The 23,975-nt window shown below is 41.1% G+C and overlaps 1 protein-coding gene across 1 annotated transcript; it reads right to left on the reverse strand.

The window, feature by feature from the left end:
- Positions 1–7,413: 7,413 nt before the first annotated feature.
- Positions 7,414–9,511, reverse strand: LOC121991957 (putative F-box protein PP2-B12). Its single transcript, XM_042546041.1, has 3 exons — positions 9,158–9,511; positions 8,671–8,789; positions 7,414–8,087 (listed from the first exon to the last, which is right to left on the reverse strand). The coding sequence occupies exons 1-3, from the start codon at positions 9,431–9,433 to the stop codon at positions 7,571–7,573; spliced, it is 912 nt and encodes a 303-aa protein (XP_042401975.1). The 5' UTR covers positions 9,434–9,511; the 3' UTR covers positions 7,414–7,570.
- Positions 9,512–23,975: the final 14,464 nt, after the last annotated feature.

Raw genomic sequence — 23,975 nt, forward strand, 5'->3', positions numbered from 1 at the left:
ATCTTGTTTCATAAGTGCTAAGGGGAGTTGCCTAGATCCCCCACACTGCGGCCACACAGTTACACTTACATAGGTGAGTTCTCCAAGGATGTACTACAAGCATCCTGTCATTAAGACCTTGAACTCATTAAGAGCTCCTAAGCTCATTCTTACTAGCAGTCAAGCATCTATCCAGGGAAGAGACTATGAGATTACATCTCAATCAATTTGATGCTTACGGTTCACCCTTATAACTTGTTTGTACCACATTGAACTTATTTCTTGGGATTTCCAATTAGATAGGTTGGGTTGTCGTTATAGGTGAAACCAGGATAGACCTCAGTCTCATTCCCTTACTGGATCTCTTGATTTTCTCAAAATCAAGTCCTTTAGTGAGTGGATCAGCAATATTGTCTTTTGAACTTACAAAGTCCAATGACACCACTCCAAGAGACACTAACTCACGAATAGACTTTAATCTTATTCGTACATGTCTCTTCTGTTTCTGGTTATACTTGGAGCTTCTAATCTGCGCTATTGTTGTTTGATTATCACAGTGTACTGAAATAGAAGGTATTGACTTTATCATCAAGGGAATTTCAGAAAGAAGACCCTTAAGCCAATCAGCTTCAGTTACTATGGTATCCAAAGCACATAATTCTGCCTCAGATGTAGAACGGGTTATAATCGTCTGTTTAACAGACCTCCAAGCAACTGCACCGCCTCCAAGTGTAAAGACATAACCAGTAACGCCTTTACACTCAGCAGTGTCAACTATCCAACTAGCATCAGTATATCCCTCCAGGACTGCAGGGAATCTCCCATACCACAAGCCCAAGGATATAATACCTTTTAGATATCTGAGTACTCTGTCTAATGCATCCCAATGCGTTCTGTCTGGACAGCTGGTAAACCTGCTCAATTTTGATATAACAAAAGAAATATCAGGTCTAGAATAATTTGCTAAATACATTAGACTACCTATTATTTGTGAGTATCTTAATTGAGACACTGCCACACCACTCTTATTCTTGTGGAGAGTGTTTGAAGGATCATAGGGTGTGACGATAGATTTAACTTGGCTATAGTCATATTTCTCTAATACTCTCTCAATATAGAGTGATTGAGAAATTGTTATTCCATCAATTGAACGAGTCAACTTCAACCCTAAAATCATATCAGCACAATCCATATCCTTCATATCAAACTTACCACTTAAGAGGGCCTTAGTCTCATTAATAATAGAAAGGTTAGAACCAAAAAGTAGAATATCATCTACATATAAATATAAGATAATACAATTATCACCTTTCATTTTAGCATATACACATTTATCAGAGTCATTCATTTTAAAGTCAAACGATAGAATAGCACTATCAAATTTTTCGTGCCACTGCTTTGGGGCTTGATTCAAACCATAAAGAGATTTGACTAACCTACAGACTTTATTTTCATTTCCAGAAATTACATGTCCCTCAGGCTGATCCATATATATCTCTTCTTCAAGATCTCCATTTAGGAATGTCGTTTTGACATCCATTTGATGGACCTCAAGATGATATATGGATGCCAATGCTATTAACACTCGGATTGTAGTAATTCTGGTAACAAGAGAATAAGTGTCAAAATAGTCAATCCCTTCTTTCTGTTAGAATCCCTTAGCAACTAGGCAGACTTTGAATTTATCTACTGACCCATCAAGTTTTAATTTTTTCTTAAACACCCATTTACATCCTATAGTGGTACACCCAGGAAGTAAATCTACCAACTCCCAAGTGACATTAGAGATAATAGAGTCCATTTCACTTTTAATGGTCTCTTTCCAGTGCTTAGCTTCAGGAAAAGCCATAGCATCTCTATATGTCACAGGGTCACCTTCTATATTATAGGTGATAAAGTCCTGGCCTAGATCAGTAGACACACATTGTCTCTTGCTTCTTCTCAGTTCTGTATGCTCATTAGATTCATCTAGTCTAGAGTGACTTGAGGAAGGTGTAATGGGGCCTCTATGGAAGCAGACATATCTCTAGTAGGAATACTAGATATAGACTGAGGTGTTCTCGTCTTCATAGGAAATATATCCTCAAAAAATGTAACATCACGAAGTTCTACAATAGTATTTGCATCTATTTCAGAAATTTCAGATTTAAATATCAGAAACTAAACTCAAATAGAATTATTTACAAGTATTCTGTTTAGCTTATGAGATCATGACTATATTTATAACTCTGATTGGGGCGCCTAGAAGGGTTTCAAGTACCTGGACATGGATAGAATTTTATCAGCGTTGTATCAAATCACAATAGTACGTATTTCGATAAGTTTTTTAGTCCAGGTACCTGGACTAGGTTGAACCGGCCCGTGACCGCGGGCTCACACCCAGGGTGCCTTGGCTGCCCAGGGTGATCTGGGTGCCCGGACCAGGGATAACTCGGAGTTGACTTCCTGTTCGGGTCTTCCGCTCCAGGTGATTTCGGTCATTCGGAATAAGGCTCACCCAAACCCTTTTTCCGACCTTCTCGAGTAATCTTCCGCTCTGGTTTCTCATCCTTCGGAACCGCCGCGCGTTTCCTTCTCTTCCACCAACGTACTCTTCTGCAGCATCTCGTCCCTCGGACGCACCAAGCCCGTCGACTCTCTTCCGTGTCGTCCTTCTCGCTAGTTGCGTCTTTTGCTCGACTTCTTATGCTTCTAAGTTCCTGCACACTTAGACACAGGACATCAAAACATAACAGAACCTAACTTGACTTGGTTGATCACATCAAAACTATCATGGGGTACTTACACGCATGACACATCTGAGGGACAAGAAGCCAAAAGGAAGTCTGCTAGAGGAAAATGTCGAAGTTGGGTTCAGATAAACTCAACTTTGAATGGTCAGACCATCACCTAGGCATGTAAAGGTTTATGGTCAACTCGGAAGTTGATCATCCAAGGCGGCTCCAATCGAGGCGTCCTATTGAAGTGAAGATCTAAGGCACCTCCAATGGGTCTGAGGCACCTTGCGTGCAACAGACTTGAAGCGCCTCCAATGGTTTGAGGAGCCTCTATAAAGTTGGAGACCATTGTTGAAGAGATAAGCAACGGAATCCACATTAGTTGAATTAAGGTGCCTCCGATTGAATTGAGGCACCTTCGTTGGAATTGAGGAGTCTCCGATGAACCGAGGAGCTTTCATTCATCCAGATCAGCTGAACGTTGGCAAACTTCATCCGATTGGAGGCACTCCAGTCAACTGAGATGTCCCGAATTACCACGTCAGTAAAATGGTCACTTTGGCTAGTGAGTTTTAAATAACACCCTAGAGCTAGTTGTAAAACACACATATGTTCTTAAGTTTTTTATTTCTTTATAAGCTTTCAATTGCTCTAAGGGATGCCTCCAACCTTTGTTGAAGGAGTTCGTTAGTGCACTATTATTGTCTTGAATTAACAACTTCCCCGATTATAAACCAAGTAAACTTCTGAGTCCCTCATTTCTTTATGTTTTTATTTTATTTATATAATTAGTGTGTCCTTGCTAAGTTCGTCAGCAAGAGAAATCGTAACTTTAAATTGTAGATCATCTATTCACCTCCTTCTAGCTAGTCCACCCTGTTAGGACCAAAGAAATAAGATATCCCCACAATGGTATGATATTGTCCACTTTGTGTTTAAGTCCTTGTGGTTTTATTTTTGGGCTCTATCCAATAGGTCTCATACCAATGGAGATATATTTTCCTAATAAGTTCATGATCCTTTTTATGTGTTTTTAATGTGAGACTTTTTTTTTTGCAATCATTACAAACCTCCCAGGGTTAGTACATCCAAGGCCTAATCATGGGAGACATCCGCCCACTAGTTTTTCTCCTTTCTAGAAATCTTACGGAGGTGGAGAAACCGCTATATAGTTTATTTTACAATCACAAATAATATAAAGACCTAGCACATAAGTAAAATAAACTAAACAAAAAGGATGACGACTGATATGAAAGTCCTGAGCGTTGGGCACTTCTCCTGGAGCCTCCCCGACCGCATATCTTCACGGCATAGCTTTCCGAGCGCAGAGACGGTAGTAGTATAAAGAATGGATGCTTTGAACGTAAAGTCATCATCTCCTTTCATAAAGTTGGATTATATCCTTATCTGGATCAACTCTTATCTGGAAGAAACTTTATTTGGATGAAGCTTTACCTCTATCCACATCATTTGGCTTATCTTTATCCTTATCCAAATCATAAAGCTGAATTAGATCTTTTGCCACATCATATTCCATGTCAACATTTCATAACTTAGTAATTTGGACCGAACCCAGTCGGTCTACCAAACCACTAGTTCGGTCTCCAAACCACGGGTTCCGTCTACTGAACCAGTTTAGGTTCGGTTCAACCCAAGTCAAGTCTGGTTCATCCATTTGCGTTTGTCTGCTCCATTTTTCTTTCAGCTCCAGGTTCCTGCAAAACAACCATATAAATACAAACAAGCAACCTAACATATATTTGTAAGTCTACCTGACCTACTAGACTTACCTTTTATTTGGAGGTCCCTCCTCCAAATCTACCACCTAAGAGTCAATCTCTTAGAATCAAGTTACACTTCTATATGTCTACTTAACCTATTAGGCTTACCTTTTTCTTAGAGGTCCATCCTCCAGGTCTAGCACCTAAGGGTCAATCCCTTAATATCAAGTTGTACTCCTATAAGTCTACCCGACCTTTCTAGAAATCTTACGGAGGTGGAGAAACCGTTATATAGTTTGTTTTACAATCACAAATAATATAAAGACCTAGCACATATGTAAAATAAATTAAACAAAAAGGATGACGACCGATATGAAAGTCCTGAGCGTTGGGCACTTCTCCTGGAGCCTCCTCGGCCGCAGATCTTCACGACATAGCTTTCTGAGCGCAGAAATAGTAGTAGTATAAAGAATGGATGCTTTGAACGTAAAGTTATCATCTCCTTTTATAAAGTTGGATCATATCCTTATCTGGATCAACTCTTATCTGGATGAAACTTTATTTGGATAAAGCTTTATCTCTATCCACATCATTTGACTTATCTTTATCCTTATCCAAATCATAAAGCTGAATTAGATCTTTTGTCACATCATATTCCATGTCAACATTTCATAACTTAGTAATTTGGACCGAACCCAGTCAGTCTACCAAACCACTAGTTCGGTCTACCAAACCACTAGTTCGGTCTACCAAACCACTGGTTCTGTCTACTGAACCAGTTTGGGTTCGGTTCAACCCAAGTCAAGTCTGGTTCATCCATTTGCGTTTGTCTGCTCCATTTTTCTTTCAGCTCCAGGTTCCTGCAAAACAACCATATAAATACAAACAAACAACCTAACATATATTTGTAAGTCTACCTGACCTACTAGGCTTACCTTTTATTTGGAGGTCCCTCCAAATCTACCACCTAAGAGTCAATCTCTTAGAATCAAGTTACACTTCTATATGTTTACTTGACCTATTAGGCTTACCTTTTTCTTAGAGGTCCATCCTCTAGGTCTAGCACCTAAGGGTCAATCCCTTAATATCAAGTTGTACTCCTATAAGTCTACCCGACCTACTAGGCTTCATGCTTAGAATTCACTCCTCCAAGACTTTCCATTACCTAAGGTTACCTCCCCTTAGGGTTTTCCACTGCATAGCTTTACTACTAAGACTTTCACCACCTAGCTTCACTTACTAGGACTTCCACTGTCTGCTTCACTCACTCGAACTTCCACCACCTACCTTCACTCACTAGGGTTAGCTTCACTTACTAGGGCTTTCATTGTCTAGCTTCACTCACCAGAACTTCCTCTTGCCTAACCTTTAGTTAAAACTTTTTCTTGCTAGTCATCTAGTCCTGACTAACTTCTCTCTTCCAAACATCAACTCCTGTTTGGATCAACTCTTGGTTAAACTAACCAGAATTAAGTACATCGTCAAATATCAAAACTCTGAAAGTTGATTGCACCAACACACCCGATCCAACAGAGATGTTTGAGATAGCCAAGATGTCAAGACAACCGAGATGTCGAGCTGAGGTCGAGTTGCCTGAGGTATGCGTTTGATGCAATTTCCTTATAACAAATTCGTCTTCCTCCAATAATACTTTGAAATTATGATGGACGTGTATTTTCCAAGATATAATGAGAACACCACGTCGACAACCAAACACTGGTTGTTCATGACGAACGGAGTATGTATCCTACTACTATCATGAAAATTTTACCGAGCGAAATGCACGGTGGAGAAATTTTGAAGTCGAAGGTGGAAGAATTTCTTTGTTATTGCTTCTTTAGTGGGTTGCCTTCTTCTTTGGTCATAGCCTCCTTATAAAGGAGCTTCAAAAAGAGCAACAATTAATGGTTGATTAATGACCATTTAACCGTTACACACATAAACTATTCACAAAACGGATTTGGATGGCAAAACATCACCTTTATCGATCATACATTTGATGCGTGCATATCATATTTACACACGAGTCAATTTGATTTAGTACAATTCAGATCCTAGATGTATACCCCTATACATTACACATAAAAGAGAATCTCCTCATACATATATTTATGATATCAATTCATATAATATAATATAAACCAACAATAAAACTTTAAAACTCTTAAAACTAAGGGGATGTTTGGTTTGTTTGCATTTTCTTTTTTATTTTCAGAAAATTACATTTTCTCATTTTTTGAAAAATGATTTTTCTGTATTTTCTATTTTTTTAGAAATCTAACGTTCCTTTTGCTTAAAGAAAATGAACGTGAAAAATATAAATCAAACGTATTTTTCAATTTCTTAAAAAATAAAAATAGAAAATAATATAGAAAATACAAACTAAACGCTCCTTAAATTCTTAAAGTATCTATCCTCTCCAACTCTTTCCCATTCTTATATCCAATGTATATGCTTCTAGCAATATGGGCCAATTTAGCTCTAGTAGTGGCATCATCTTCTTCCACTTTCTCAATTGAATATATTTCTTTGCCTATCATTTCGTCATTTTATCAGCATTACTCATCAACGAATACATTTATCTAACAAATAAGAGCAATTATTGGGATGTTTCACAGTGGGGAAAGTAATTGTGTGACGCCCCAAAATATTCGAATCAGATTTCTCTTGACTGATAAATTAAGAATGTCAATTAATAGAGTGATGAAACGTAACATGTGGCAAAAGACGAAATCGCTCGTCTTCAGCACCTCCGCTGCATCCGATCCAAGGTCATCACGAAGGAGGTAAATTATAACATCCTGAGCGAGTATGTGACAGGTGGAGTGAGTTACACAGGGATCGGAGATTTACGCTCCGACTACTCTGAGTTTCGATCCCGCGATCTCATGTGACAAGTGTCCCATCACATATTAACTCGGATGACCTGTGGGGTCGTGATGAAACGTAACATGCTCAAATATAACATGGAGCCTCTAAGAAATTCTGGGTCTGAGTTATCAATCAAGAACATGCAACATCAACCCTTAAATTTAATGAAATATTTATCAGTATCTTTTCCCCTTTTCATGTTCACCTGACTTAAGAAAGAGGTATCCACAAACAAAGGTATTGTTTACGATCTCTTTGAAACATAGCTAAGCATAACTCCTGCTACTTCCTGTGCTTGGGCCTGATCTCAATTCCCTGGACGATGAGACCCTTCTTCCAATGCCCACCCTTGATCTCCGTGAAGCTTATGACGACCTCCCCATCTTCCCCCTTCTCGTTGTAAAACTCTCCTAGTGCCACTTCCATCCACCCATTATCCCTCGCCAATGCCGGTGTCGGCGGCGGAGGATCTCTCTCACCCACCTCCTCTGCTTCGTCACCATTATTCAAAGTGTGCACAGCTGGAGCCTCCACTGGCCTCAAGAGTCCGAATCGAATTCGATTTCTCCGCGCCTGCACGGCGTCTCTGCGAGGCTGCAAGCGGACGAGGGTGGTGGATGAGCGGAGGCCGACCGTGACAGAGGCTTCTTGAGGGGGCATATCGAGGCCGCGGGACCAGTCGGCAAGCTTGAAGATGAGATATGCAGCGTAGGTTGTTTGGGGGGTCAGCATCTTGCTTTGGATGCAACCACGAATCTCCATCCAGCATACGTTCACCAGCTCGGCCACCTCTGAGAATCTGACAACGCCAGCCACCCGGCGAATGAGACAACATAAGAATTGTGAAGAAGCAGAACCATGGAATGGGATTATGGGAGTCGCTGTTGCTTGCCCAGTCGTCTAAGTCCCATCTAATTTAACTATTAAAGTGCATATCGATTTCGTGGTCACCATGTAATAATTAATGAAAATATCGGTATATAACCTATTTAATTAAAACTTTTTTAATTTTGTAATATTGATTAATTACCATTAAGAAAGATATCGCGTAGTGTATTAAATTGATATTATGCTAGTTTTGTTATCACAAATTCACGATCAATTTAGAATAAATCCAATTAAAAATAAATAAAAAGAAAATAATAAGATTAATATATAAAATATCCTTTAATTTGAATCCAAATTCCTCCTAAGAGCTGACACCCAAATCCTAATTTTTTTTTTTTAAAAAAAAAAATCTAAACTCTGTTTTTAACCACACTCTGTTTCTCTTCAAACGAATTTAAGATATTGAACACAACTCGGAGAGGAAAGATGGGTATGAAGAAGAAAATGAGTTGAAATTTGCCACAAATAGATAAATAGAGATTGGCTTGCATTACCTGGAGTCGGGCAAAGAGATCCACTGCCAGTATTGAGGCGTGTCGCCCCACACGATCGAGAGTTCCCGGGCGGAGATCATGTAGCACTTGGCACCGGTCGATCTCTCCAGCCACATACTCTGCAACAAAACCAAACGCAACGCGCACCGGTCGTTAATCAATCATCCATCTGATGTCTCCGCCCAAACAACCAGCAAAATCAACATCGATCGCAATTAAAAACGACTAATGAAAAGCGCATCATCGTCACATAATTTTCAATTTTTTTAATCCTATTTTTTTTTTTAAAAAAAAATCACATCATCAATCCAGATTCCAGATCGTAGTTTATCAAGGTTTGATTGAGGAACCGAACCTTCTAGATGCAACGATCGAGGATGAAGGGGAAGAGGATTATAAACAAGTGAAAAAAAATCGAATCGATCTGAAGAGGAGAAACTGAGGAAGAGAAAAAAAAAGGGGGGAAGGGATATGATCGGATCGGTACCATCTTGCCACCGTCGATGAGGAACGAGTCGCAGAGTCGGAAGAAGAGGTCTCGCTTGGAGGAGTACTCGAAGGGACGGAGGGCGCTCGAGAGGATGGAGAGGGTGTCGGCGGGGAGGAACCGGTGCCAGACGAGGTCGGAATCGGCGGCGGCGCGGAAGGTGGTGGAGACGGCGGAGGAGCGGCAGGCGTCGAGGGGCGACGTGTGGGCGATGGCGTGGGCGATGCAGCCCTCCGGAAGCTTCTCGATCCCCGAATCCTCCTTTTCCTTCCCCATCCAGATGTAGAAGCAGCGTGCGCGATGATGAACTGACTACACCTCCCTCTACCTCTTTGCCAGATGTCTATATATATATACACAATGACGAAGAAGGGGATGTATAATTTTGTGTCCGCAGATGGGTTTCATGCGGCGAGTACGCGTGTAAGCGGCAAGGGAGGAAGCTTAGCCGCGAAGAGTTTTTTTCCTTTAAAAAATATGTTGTAAATTTGTGAGGTTGTCTTTTATAGAGGTGGGTGGGAATGCTGTGGCCCCGGTGATCTCCATATTAATATTATTTAATAATAATAAAAAAAAAAATAAAATTATTCAATAATTTTAACTATTATTTAGGGTTGCAATCGGGTTGAGTAAAATCAAATTCTTCAATATTTAAGTTTAGCTCATCGAATTCAAGTTTTATTTAACGAATATATTCATAACTTATGAGTTAATTTAAATTTTTATCAAACTTAAATGATCTTAATAAATATAAATTATAAATTTAAAAATTTATTAAAAATTAAATGAGAAAAATATGAGTGAGTGAAGATGAAAAGCCCTAGTAAAATCCTAGTGAGTGAAGCTAAATAAAAAGTCCTAGTAAGTGAAGCTAGGTAGAGGGCAATCTTGGTGAGTAAAGCTAGATGGTGAAAAGCTCTAGTGAGTAAAGTCAGATATGTGGAAATCCAAATGGATCAATACTGACAAGACATTTAGTGTTTATAAGTATGAGTGGATCATGGAGGACCGGACATTTGACAAAAGATGATAAGTCCAAGTGGGTCAAGGTTGATCAGACACTTGGCACGAGGAGGAGATTCCACGTGGGTTAAAGGATTGACCGGACATTTGGTAATGAAGTTCCAGCATATCAAGGTTGACTGAACGCTAGGCAATGAGAAGTCCCAACAGGTCATGATTGATCGAATGTTGGACGTGCTGAACCCTAGACTTGAGTTGAGCAAGTTTGGGTTGGTCAATCGATCAGGTGATTGATTGAACTAGAGCCCAATCGATCAATGGATCGATTGGGCAATGTTTTTTTATGCGAGGAGCCCAATCTATCAAGTGATTGATTAAAAGGAAATCACGTAAGCACAGAAGACTTCCCAATCGATTAGTTGATCAATTGAGCTACTCTAATCGATCAGTTAATCGATTGGAACTGATTTTCTTGTGAGATTGAGAGGAAAACAAAATTGACTGGTTAATCGATTCTGGGGTCTTCTGTGAGAGCACAGAAGACATCTAGATCTTGAAGGTTCTCGATCGACCGACAAGAGGGGTGAGTTGCCCTGAAAAAGCAAACAAACCTTTCTCAATCTTTTGAAATAATTTAGACAAACACTTGTATTAAAAGAAATAATAAAAAAATTAATAAAAGAAAGAGGCATAGAAATTTACTTGGTTTGTAGTTAGAAAATTGTTAATCCATAACTATGAAAAATTCACTAGAATTCTCCTTTGGACGGAATAACCTCTTACAACGTTGACAGCTTACAATTAAAGTTGTAGAATAGAAAATGAATTCATGTACAAGTGATTTGTTGAACTACTGAGAACAATGCTTTATTTATAACCTACTGATTGAATCTGATCGTTTGCTGACGTGGTAGCTCTGGGCGCCTGGAAGGGCTCCGGGAACCTAGGGCGTAGATAAAACTTTATCCACGTCGTAACTTTTCCAATGGCTCGAATTGAAAAATATTATCCTAGTCCGGGTGCCCGAACGCCTTCACTCACCTCCCATCAATGCGAGGCGCCCCTGGGCTACCTAGGGGGTCCGGACACATGGACTTGGTCTAGGCGCTCAGACAATCAACACTATGTTGACTGTCCAGTTTCTCCTCTGTTCCAACCTCGTTCGCTTGAGTGATTTCGGCCATCTGAAATAAGGCTCACCCGAACTAATTTTCCTTCCTTCTCCTCAAGCAAGCTTCCGCTCCGGCTTCTCGTCCCTCGAAAATGTTGCACACTTCTTTCTTGTCCACCAGCGTACTCTTCAACAGCACCTCGTCCCTCAGACGTACCGAGCCCATCGACTCTCACCCGTGTCATCCTTCTCGCTAGTTGTATCTTTCACTCGACTTCTTGTACTCCAAAGTTCCTGCGCACTTAGATACAAGGCATCAAACATACACAAGACCCAACTTAACTCGATTAACCAAATCAAAACTACCTCAGGGTACCTATGAATCGATCAGTTGATCGATCTAGCTACCCCAATCGATCAGCCGATCGATTGAGATATGACCATTGTGCAGGTTGCATGCTTTGGATGGCTGGGATCGCCTGGATCTGGTGTGGCAATCGATTGGGAGTAGCTCAATCAATAGGAAGCCATAGATCGCGAAGTATAAAGGCAACGACGAGATTCAAAAGCAATAACTCTTCACCGATTCTTCTCCAACACTCACTGTTGGTTCTTGAAGGTTCTTGGAACAAAGTGTTCTGGATTTTTAAGAATCAAGAGTCATTTTCAAACAAGAAGAGAGTAAGCTAGGGTTTATTGTTGTAAATCTTGTAAGATTTCATTCGTATTAGCTTCTCCTTTTCTTCTTGTTATATGTAAGCTTATACGAGGTTTCTCCACCTTTAGATTGATCAGCGTCGCTGGATGCTGTTGGATGCGACCGATCACTGGATGTGGGTGAGTGATATGATGGTTTGGGTGTTGATCTGTGCTCAGTGTTAGTGTGGAGTTTGTTAGATTGCCATTTCAATTTTGACAATACTGCTTGTTGACGATGCAGAGATCCGACCATCTTCTCGGGCCATGCATCCTCTCTAGTCACGAGTCATCAATGACTACAATGAATCTTGGTGAGTTTTGGATTTATGATGATTAGTAGTTAATTTAATTAATTTATTAATCTACATCTCATCAATAACCTTGGATTGATTTGGAATTTATAATATGTTGATAATGGAGATTCTTCGACAACATAGTCTATATGCGAAGTTCAGCAAGTGTGATTTCTGGCTATCCTCAGTCAATTTTCTGGGACACATGGTATCTAGTCGAGGTATTTCTGTAGATCCTCAGAAGATCGAGGCTGTCACCAGTAGGGAGTAGCCGAAATCAGTTCAGGAGATCCACAGTTTCTTGGGATTGGTCAGATATTACAGATGGTTTGTCGAGGGTTTTTCTCGCATTGCTATGCCACTGACATGCTTGACCAGGAAAGGCGTGAAGTTCACGTGGTCAAAAGCATGCGAGACCAGCTTCCAGGAGCTGAAGAGGAGATTAGTGTCGGCACCAGTGCTGGTTTTGCCCTCCGGAGAGGACGGATTTGTGCTCTACACCGACGCTTCTCTACAGGGTTTGGGCGCTATTTTGATGCAACACGGCAGGGTAGTCTCCTATGCCTCTCGTCAATTGAAGGAGCAAGAGAAGAACTACCCAGTACATGATTTGGAGCTAGTCGCTATTATCTTTGCTTTGAAGATTTAGCGGTATCATCTATATGGTATTACATTTAAGATTCTCACTGATCATAAGAGTCTCAAATATATTTTTCACTCAGAAGGAACTCAATCTCCAATAGAGGAGATGGATGGAGTTTCTGAAGGATTATGATTGTATTATTAGCTACCACCCAGGGAAAGCTAATGTGGTTGTCAATGTACTTAGCCGAAAGTCCAGAGGGACTTTAGCTTGCCACAGAGCTTTAGTCATGGACTTGATTCAGAGTTTCTCCGAGTTGGGCCTACAGGAGTAGAGACAGACAGAGCAGGGTATTCTGGTTACCATGATTGCTCAGTCGTCGATCAGGACGAGGATCCGAAAGGCCTAAGCCGGTGATCAAAACTTACAGTCCATTGACAGCCAGATAGCTTCCGGGTAGCAGACCGAGTTCACCCGAGATGAGGAGGGCATTATTTATTTCCGAGGCAGGTTATGCGTACCTCAATCTCACTCGGTCTTGGAGGAACTACTTCAGGAGGCACAACGCTCTCGATTTGCGATCTACCCAGGCAGTACATGCATGTATCGAGATTTGAAGCGTTCCTATTGGTGGAATGACATGAAAAAAGACATTTTGTAGCTAGATGTCTAGTCTGTCAGCAGGTGAAGGCTGAGCACCAGAGACCTGCCGGATTACTTTAGAGGATTCCGATTCCAGAGTGGAAATGGGAGCACATCACTATGAATTTTGTGGTGGAATTGCCTATGACACGACGAGGCCATGACGCGATTTGGGTAGTCATTGACCGATTAACCAAATCTGCGTATTTCTTAGTGATCCGGAAGACTGATTCACTGGATCGATTGTCAGAGCTGTATTGCCGAGAGATCATCAGATTGCATGGTGTTCCTTTGAGCATTATATCCAATAGAGACCCATGGTTCACGTCCCGATTCTGGTAGAGTCTGCAGCAGACCTTGGCCACACAGCTCCGTTTCAGTACCACATTTCATCCGCAAACAGATGGACAGTCAGAGCGAACCATCCAGACTTTAGAGGACTTACTGAGGGCTTGCGTTGTGGATTTCGGAGGCAGCTGGGAGGACCACCTACCATTAGTAGAGTTCGCCTACAACAACAGCTATCATTAGACTATCCAGATGGCACCATTTGAAGTGTTGTATGGTAGACCTTGTTGGACACCCACCCTTTGGGAGGAGGTTGGAGAGACCCAGCTGCTAGGACCTCAGAGAGCTCAGCAGGAGGTCGATTTGGTCCGCACTATCAGACAGAGAATGTCAGAGGCGCATGACCGCCAGAAGAGTTATGCTGATCAGAGACGTAGACCCCTAGAGTTCTCTACTGGTGACCATGTTTTTTTTAGAGTCTCACCCACGAAAGGGGTGAAAAGATTTGGCCTCTGAGGTAAGCTAGCTCCACAATACATTGGACCTTTCTAGATCTTGGGGAGGATTGGAGTAGTAGCTTATTGTCTGGCGCTACCACCGGCTTTGGAAGGCATTCATGATGTATTCCATGTGTCTATGCTAAGAAGATATGTAGCCGACCCAGCACATGTACGATTAGATATACCAGTTCTCATTCAACCTGATGTTACCTACGAGGAGGTTCCGGTACGGATTCTAGACAACAAAGAGCGTCAGCTGTAGAACAAGACTATCTGCCTGGTTAAAGTCGGATGACAGTATCATTCTCACGAGGAGGTCACCTGGGAGCTCGAGGATACGATTCGAGCTCAATACCCTCATCTTTTTACTTAAGGTACATGGGTTAAATTCTGTTCAACATTTATTTGGTTGGTTATTGCTAGTATTTGCTGATGGTAAATAATGAAATTTGAGGACCAAATTTTTATTAGTAGGGGAGAATATAAAATATGATTCCCCAAATAAAGATTTAATAATAAGGTGTAATAGGCGAATAACCTTAACGGAATTTTTAGAATTTTTTGAGAATTTTTCGGAGCTCGTATAGTGTATTTGGAGGGGATGCATGTATAGGTTTGGGAACAGCCCGTTTGGAATACCCAAAGATGGGAGTTGATTGAGAAACAAACTTAGGGTTTAATTAAATCAAACCTAAGTTAATTTCTTTTATTTACTTCTCCTCCCGACTCCTCGCGTGTGTCGAACCCTTCCCCTCTCTCGAGCTTGCCACCGCCACCGCCACCCCTTTCTTCTTCTTTTCCCCGACGTGTGCTCTAGCCCTCACCCAACGTCGATCCCTCTTCTCCTCTCTTCCTCTTCGCAACGCCATCTCCCCCAACCCGATCATCTTCCCCAACTGGCGCCCCATTCTCTTTTCACCGCCGGTCGTCTTCTCCTCGTCTCTCCCGAGCCACAACGTTGAACCTCTCCTCTTCCATCTCTGCCCAAGCGTCGCCGACCACGACGGCGAGGTTAACGATCGACCAGCCGAACCCTAGATCTGATTCCTGTGCGCCGCCGCCCCTGTTGACGTCGTGCCCTAGTCTTGGATCCACTGCCCCTCTTCTGATCCACAACTCCCGGTCAACCAACGTCCCCTGTCTTCGTTCACACTCACGGAGCTTCTTCCCTCACGCTCCTTGCAGCAAAATTTGAGCTTCACCAGCTCCAGCCACTATTGCTTGCTGTCATCGCCGGAGAAGAAGGTTAGGTAATGGTCCTTTTAACTACAACAGTGATGTAAATTTTGGTATATTACTGTAAGAATCCCTAATTTATTGGATTTGGGATTGTTTTCCAATTGGCAATGGAGGATTGGGATGAAATTATTTGGGTCCAGCCAATACAACTCTAACCATTACTGTTCATCGGCGATCCATAGCTTCGATCGTGAGCCACAGGTTATGCCATTGAGCTTGGGTGAGTTCTAGGTGATGAACTTGTTGTTAACACTAATGTATTGGTGTATGGAATTATTTAGGATTAGGTTAACCTTAGTTTGATCGATGGATTAAATTTAGTTAGAGATTTGATTTAGCTAATTAATTTTTATATGTAATTAGCTAAATTTGTATATAATGTATTACAGGACTTTGATTCGAGATGAGCGTCTCGACATAGGATCTATTTTGGATACGATCTTCTTTTGAGGTGGGTACTTCTGACTTATCTCTTGATATAGTAATTTTAGATATGCATAAGAGTTTATTTCTAGTGGTAATGATTATGTTTGCATCTGCTTTGATATGCCACTATCTGGTTCCTGTTGTCTGCCTATATTCCTTTCTGTATGCATTCCTACTTATATTTTCTTTGATTATCGCCAAGTGTATCCCTATTCATAGAAATAGTTGTTGGGGCAATTTCCCTTGGTCAAGGTTGACTAGTTTGACTAAGCTTGAGTTGAGTCAAGCTTGAGTCGAGGTTTGAGTTTTGATGTTTGACAATATATGGAGATTGCTAGGGCAATCGTTCGGTTATGGAGATGGTCAAAGGGTTGACCACATTGATGAGAATACGAGTCAAGTAGGTCAAGGTTGACAGGAGACTTGACTGAGAAAGTCCTAACTAGAGGTTAGGCGTATGGAAGTCCTAACTGGATGTTAGGCGTATGGAAGTCCTAACTGGATGTTAGGCGTATGTGAAGTCCTAACTGGAGTTTAGGTAGTGGTGGAAGTCCTAACTGGAGTTTAGGTAGTGGTGGAAGTCCTAACTGGAGTTTAGGCAGTGATGGAAGTCCCAACTGGAGGTTAGGCAAATTGGAAAGTCCAAGTGTGATCTTGGCAAAGGAGAAAGTCCTGGTGAGAAGCCAGACAATTGGAAAGTCCAAGTGTGATCTTGGCAAAGGGTGGTAAGTCCTAGTGTGACTTGGCAAGGAGAACTCGATAACTAGGATGAGGCCGAAGGAAGCTCTTGAAGGCAAGACGTGAAGGATGGAGAGATATCTAAGGGACGCAAGGCTGATGGAGGAAGCTAGAAGGCTAGTTTAAGGTTAGTCGAGTGTGGTGGTATAATCCGACAACTAGGATAAGGCTGAAGGAAGCTCCTGAAGGCAAGACGTGAAAGATTGGAGATATCTGAGGGACGCAAGGTTGATGGAGGAGGCTAGAAGGCTAGTTCGAGGTTGGTCGGGTGTGGCCAAATACTAGGCATGGAGACCCAACAGGTCATGGTTGACCGGGAGTTGGGTTGGAGGCTTTGGACTTGAGTTTAAGTCAAGTCCAGGCTGGTCAATCGATCGGGCGATCGATTGAATCAGGGTCCAATCGATCAGTCTATCGATTGGTGTGTGCTGCGATTGTGGGAAGGCCCAATCGATCGGTCGATCGATTGGGATGTGAAATTGTGAGCACAGAAGCTTTCTCAATCGATCGAGCGATCGATTGGGAGCTGCCCAATCGATTGGTCGATCGATTGGGCAGGGGAGTTCTCGCGCGATCATGAGAACACAAAATGCTTCTGAATCGATCCACCGATCGATTCAGATGTTCCCAATCGATCGGTCGATCGATTGAGATTTGACCGTTGCGTAGGAAATGAGCGATGGACGGCTACGATGAAGCGGTGCTGATGTGGCAATCGATTGGGGATGAATTGGATCGATTGAGAGCACTATTTAAAGCCTGGGCAGAGCGTTTTCTCCGCAGATTTTTGTGTTCTGTTTTCTGCGATTTTCAGCGATTCTTCACAAGCTTTCTCCGATCTACTCATGCCAGTTCTTGAAGGCACTTGGGGAGTTTCTCCAAGATTCAAGAGGCGACGACAAGCACAAGTAAGCAAGAAGAAGGGTGTATTACATTGTATTTTTGTTTCTTCTTCTTGTGTTCGTGTTTGTGTTTGTGTGTGAGTACTGTACGAGGCTTCTCCACCTCCGGCTGCGACCGAGAAGGAGGTTTTCATTAGTGGAGTGAGCGTGTCGTGCGGATCTTTGGATTAATCACCTCTTCTTGAGGTAGATACCAAGTAAATCCGTAGTGTTAGCGTTGTGTGTGTCTTGTGTTTATTTCCGCTGCACATTATCAAGACGAAGCAACCGACAAGCGAGACGAAACGCTATTCACCCCCCCTCTAGCGGGCCTAAAGGTCATAACAATTGGTATCAGAGCGAGGTCACTCTTCTATGGACTAACCGCCAAGAGAGCAAGAAGCTAGGGGAAGAAGAAGATGGAGAGTGAAGGACCTCTCGGATGGGACATCCGGATTCCACCTCCATATGACAAAGAGGACTTCAAATTTTGGAGGAACCGATTAGAGACTTGGTTCCAAATGGATTGGAACCAATGGATGGTCTTGGAGGACCCATTTGAAGCTCCAATGGATAAAAAGGGTAAACGTCTCTGACCTCGACATTGGACCGAGGAACAAAAGGAACAAGTGGAGGCCGATAATGAGGTAATGAAAATTTTGTTGAATTTATTATCTTCTAATATCCTTTTGAGTGTAGGTGAATACACAAGTGCATGTGATCTTTGGAAAAAGATCATTGTCCATCATGAGAACCTTACATAACTCCAAGGAGTGGAGGAGCCCAAGGAGAAGGGCTCATTGGTCCAAGAAGAGAAAGGCCAATCCAATATTGACACAAGGTTAACATTCGAGGAGAAGAAGGAAGAGGAGGAGAAGGAAGAAGATGAGAGATCCTCTACATCGTCAAGAGAGGAAGAGGTGGAAGCATCCGCATCCTCAATAGTTTAAGAAGTGGAAACACCCACACTCTCAAGAGGAGAAGAAAAGATGATGCAACCTCCACAATGCAAGCTACATCAAATGGAGAATCAAGCATCATCCCTACAAGTAAAGGTATAGGAACTTCAATTGAAAATAATAAAAATCATATCATTTGCTTTGAGTGTAGGGAGCACGGGCACTACAAGAGCAAGTGCCCCAAGTTGGCCAAAAAGAAGAGCCAAGTAGTACCCAAGGGCAAGGAGAAGCCCAAGGAGACAATCCTCACAACAAAGAAGAGCAAGGAACACACTGTGTGTTTCTTGTGTAATCAAAATGGACATTATCGAAGTCAATGTCCAAAGGGGAAGAAGTTGGTCAAGGTCAAAGGAGGAAGCACAAGTCTAGGAGGAGCTTCCAAGGCAAAAACCAATGTATTATTTAATGAACCTATTCCTTTAACACATGATAAAATACATGTTAGAAATAGCTCTTATCATTTAAATGCCAATTATCATGAGAATAGGAGGGATGATAGCTTTAAGGGAAAATATATGCCTACTCATGCTAGATCTACCATACCTAAGTTTAGGAAGGTAGATAGCAACTTAGGCAATAATTTTAAGGACTTTAGATATATGCCTAAAAATAGAAATGCTCATAGGGGTCAAGAAAAATCCAAACATATGGATTTAATGACGGAAAAATAAGTCTTGAGGTCAAGACTTGATAACTTAGAGAGGACTTTAGCAAGAATGGAAAATATGTTTAGGGGTCAAAATGAGCACAACCTAGGAAAAACTAGACAAGAGCCTGTCGGAGTGTATACGAAAAGCCTAGCTTTTGTATAAACATTTATAAGGATCACATTGGTCAAATATCTACATTTATATATACCAAATGTAGATGTTCAATTAATTTATATTGTAGATAACATAGTGTGTAGTGTCACATACAGAAGATCGTGTTATCGGTTCTTTATAAATTATAAACAGTTGCTCACGACTAAGATGGAAAGGAACAAACCATTGGAATAGTCGTACTGTAATTAGGTATTAGTTTATCTTGACTAATAAATTATACTAGTACACTCTAAGTATATTGAGTAGGACCATTTAGGTAAGTTCTTTTTATACTGACTTAATAAAAGAACTAAACCTTAGTTATTATGGAAGTGTGTGCTCTTAATCCTAATATAATAACAAGAACATATATTTAGTACTTATTTCTTTAACTTATCAAAGGGTGAGATTTAGCTCGATAAATCAATAAGCCCGATAAGTTGGGAAATGATATTACTTATCGTGTGTGTTGTTGATTATAGAGGGAAACTGTGTCCTAGTTATCTAGGTTGAGAATGTCCCCAAGAGGAACTCATAAGAATTGTCATGTTAAACCCTGCAGGTGGACTTAGTCCGATATGACAATAAGGTTGAGTGGTACTATTCTTGGAACTAGATATTAATTAAGTGAGTGTCAGTAGCTCATTTAAATAATGGACATTTGATATCTTAAACACAGGGAGATTAATACACTTATGGTAAGAAGGAGCCCAAAATGTAATTTGGAATTGGTACGGTAGTTCAATAATAATTCTTTAGTAGTATGAATTATTATTGATGAAATTAAGTTGTGTATTCAGAGTAAACACAGAATGCTTAATTTTATCATAAGACCAAAACCAATTCCTCCTCTCGATTCCTATCATAATCTCTCTATATAAAATCTTGTATCCATCTAAACTCATCTTTTAGTCTATGTTATTGGCGTTTCTAATCCAAGGATGCTTCATGTTGCTGTGATCAATGTGAACAACAAATTCATGATGGCTTGCTGTGAGATGCCGTGTGCTTAAACAAGAACAGCAACTCATGTTTAATTGCTTCAACATTTTGTTTGCTGATGTGTCAACGTAATTAAGTTTTGAATAAACTTGCCAGCGTTGATGTAAGAAGCTTTGAGAAACTTGCTAAACAATGATGTGTCAACGTGAGGATGTTTGAATAAACTTGCCAAACAATGAGATGTGTCAACGTGAGAAGTTTTGAATAAACTTGCAACGTGAGAAGCTTTGCCAATTGCCAACATGATCACATGGAATTAAGAGGAAAAGAATTTTAATTAATATATTTTTTTTTTGGAGAGATGTTAAAAAAAAAAAAAAAGAGGAAGATTTAATTTTGATGAAAATTTCTCTTATTTATAAATTATCCATATATTCAAAAAATATATTTTAAATTATAAAATTTTCTTTTTACAAACCACCATGCAGGGAAAAATTATTAGAGAAATTTTTATTAAAATTTCCGGAAACAAATTAAGAAGTTTTAATTCTTGTGAATAAAAACTTTCCTTGAAGAAAATATAGGTGGCCGGCCATGTTAATAATGAAAAGAAAATTGATTTTTAATTAAATAAATTTTCCTTTTCATGACAAAAGAATTAAGGAAGTTTTTATTTAAATTTCCTTATTTGCCAAGGCTAAGGATTATAAAAGAGAAGGTAGAGGTGCCTTCAATGAGAACAACTCTATTCTTTTTCTTCCTCTCTTTTCTTCCTTGGTGTGCCCGACCCTAGAGGTTTTCCCTCTCCTCTTCTCTTCTTCTTTAGTGGCCGGTTTCATCTTCTCTTGGAGATCTTGTTGATGGCCGGTTCTAGCTAGGAGAAGAAGGAGAGAAATGAGACTTTGTTTCTTGCATCCCTTGGAGCTTGGTGGTGGTGGCCGAACCTCTACTTCTCTTGGAGAATTGATGGTGGCCGAATCTAACTTGGAGAAGAAGGAGCTTGGTGTTTCTCATCTCGGAAGATCGTTGCCCACACAACGTCCGAGATTAGAAGAGGAATACGGTAGAAGATCAAGAGGTTATTTGCTTACAAAGAAAGGTATAACTAGTAATTATTTTCCGCATCATATTAGTTTTCTTTGTATAGTTATTTTTGGAAATACCAAACACAAGAGGCATATGATTCTAGAGTTTTCAGATTTGTTTCGAATTTGTGTTTCTTTTGTTTTATTTTTCAAATTTGTGATTCGATTGTTCTTTTTGGTTAAACCTAGAGTTATATAAGGAAATTAAATATTAGCTTTCCTTAAAAGGCTTTGTCTAGGCGGTGGTGGATGCTCCCATACCCAAGAAGGTCATGTGCGTCGCCATGCAGTCTTGGAAGCCAATTTTGGAAATTAATATTTAATTGAATTTATAACATAGGTTGATTTGGATCAATAGTGTTAAGTTCCGCTTACGATCCAAGTCTAAACCATTAAGAACAGATAAGTTAAATTTGGAATCAATAATATTAAGTTCCGTTTGCGATTCCTAATTTAACTTCTAAAGAACACAATAGGTTGTTTAGGAAAGGTTCGAGACTTGTACAAAATTTTTGTACAGTGGAACCGGTACGATCTTCCTAGGACCAACCAACAGAGCCATCTAATAGCTATAGAGGTTTGGGATACAAACCTAAAACCAAGAAGGATGTGACTTCCTTTCATAGGGTTTCATATAGTTATGGAACCAACCCTAGGATTAGAGGTCAAGTCAAAAATACTAGGAAAGAAATCCCTAAAAGTACTTTTGGCAAGACCAATATGACTAAGACTTCTAAGAAGTCTAACAAAATCACAAAGAAGGTCACAAGGGAGACCATCCCTAGAGTTGACCTAGTAAAGGTGACTAAGGCTCCAAAAAGGCCAAACAAAATCACAAATAAGGTTACAAGGGGAGTTAGCCCTAGAAGTAACCTAGTGGAAGTGACCAAGGCTTCTAAGAAGCCTAGAAAGGTCCTTAGGAAGGTATCTAGGGAAGTTATCCCTAGTGAGTACCTAGAGCATCCAAGGAGCACCAATAGGTATTGGGTTCCTAGGAACATATTCTCTACACCCTAGATGGGTTTAGAGAGTGTCAACTCCAATTGGAAGGGTAGTTAACCCAACCTTGTTAAAGTTGACACTTGAGAGCATTTTCAAGGTTATTATTGACCTTTGAAAATGAGAAGGATTGTAGGGTTACTCTTTGAAAGAGTAATATGTTGGTGCGGTTAGCACTAACGGTCTAACCCAGGTTTTGATGAATGACAAAATAGGTTAAGTTAGTTGTTAATCTAACACTCTGACCGAGTGTGCAGGAGAAGCCCAGACAGGTCGAAGGGCTGACCGGATGTCTGGCACAAAGCCCAGCTAGGTCAAAGGGCCGACCGGATAGCTGACACGAAGTCCAAATGGGTCGAAGGGCTGACCGGACATTTGGCACGAAGTCCAGCTAGGTTGACGGGCTGACCGGATAGCTGGCACGAAGTCCAGACAAGTCAAAGGGCTGACCGGACGTCTGGCAGGTAAGTAAAGATAAGTCACTCGAGGGGAGTGACTGTGAGGACGCGTTCCCGGGAAGGGAACTTAGGCGCCGATCCGACTTAGAACCATTTCGGAACAATAAGTCGAGATCTTGACTAGATTCCGGTCTTATAGAGACGGAATCTAATTAATACTCTTTTTGTTAAATTATAAATTATGCTAACACTTTGTTTTGTAGGATATACATTGCCTCGGACTAACCTTGTCTTGCAAGAGAAGGAGTTTCTGGAGAAAGGTGGTCCCGGTGCCCGGAGGCAAGTTTTATCTCCTGATGCGACGTCGACACGTGGAGCTCGCTGGTTGGGCCTGCTACATCACACCAGGGCGCCCCGAAGGGCTGTGGGCCCCCCGAGCATCCTATAAAAGAAGAGTCAGGGGTGGAGCCTCAATACAGAACTCAGAACAAATGATCTGCTCACTTGTGCCGCTGCGACGCTGCGAATCTCCCACAACGCGCCATTCCTTTAGTTTCTTTTCTTGTTGGTATTGTTTTGTTTTACTAATTAATTCCTGTACATCAATTTTTGTAAACATTCTTTCGAATTATTAGTGATTGCCCAACGAAAGTACTCAACGAGTATGAGCCTTGGAGTAGGAGTTGACACAGCTCCGAACCAAGTAAAAAGAACTTGCGTTAGCCTTGTTTCTTTTCGTTTATATTTTTCGCTATGCTTAACTCTTTTCGACGAAAGTTTTAAATTGATATTCACCCCCCCTCTGTCGAACGATCACGATCCAACAAGTGGTATTAGAGCTCGGACTGCCAGAAGGTTTAACCGCCGACTGTGCACAAGAACTATGGTGTGATTGAGCCATGTGGGTACAATATTGACCTTGAACAAAGAAAGTGGAGGCTCCTATGTTCAGATTAAGAGGATCATACACCAGGCAGGAAGTCCTAGTTGCGGCTAGGCGAGGAAGTCCTAGTAGGTCGGGTGGACCGAAGGGCAGGAAGACTTGGTGGGTTGAGGATCGGACATGAGAAGCCTGTGATCCTTTGTTTGAGGGGGGGATTGTTGGTGTTGCAAGGTTGCAAACATAGTCCCACATTGGAAACACATGGGAAAAATCATGGGTTTATAAAGAGAAAGATATCTCCATTGGCATGAGGCATTTTGGGTAAAGCCCAAGAGCAAAACCATGAGGGCTTAGGCTTAAAGTGGACAATATCATGTAATTGTGGA

Source organism: Zingiber officinale, chromosome 6B (genome assembly GCF_018446385.1).
Source record: "Zingiber officinale cultivar Zhangliang chromosome 6B, Zo_v1.1, whole genome shotgun sequence".
Classification (NCBI taxonomy): domain Eukaryota; kingdom Viridiplantae; phylum Streptophyta; class Magnoliopsida; order Zingiberales; family Zingiberaceae; genus Zingiber; species Zingiber officinale.

Bases quoted from the DNA above. Each gene is read 5' to 3' on its own strand.
- LOC121991957 (XM_042546041.1), bottom strand. From the start codon at position 9,433: ATGGGGAAGGAAAAGGAGGATTCGGGGATCGAGAAGCTTCCGGAGGGC. The intron at 8,790-9,157 runs GTACCGATCCGA...GTTTTGTTGCAG, and splicing joins TCATCGACGGTGGCAAGATG to AGTATGTGGCTGGAGAGATC. The intron at 8,088-8,670 runs GTAATGCAAGCC...TGGCGTTGTCAG, and splicing joins ATCTCTTTGCCCGACTCCAG to ATTCTCAGAGGTGGCCGAGC.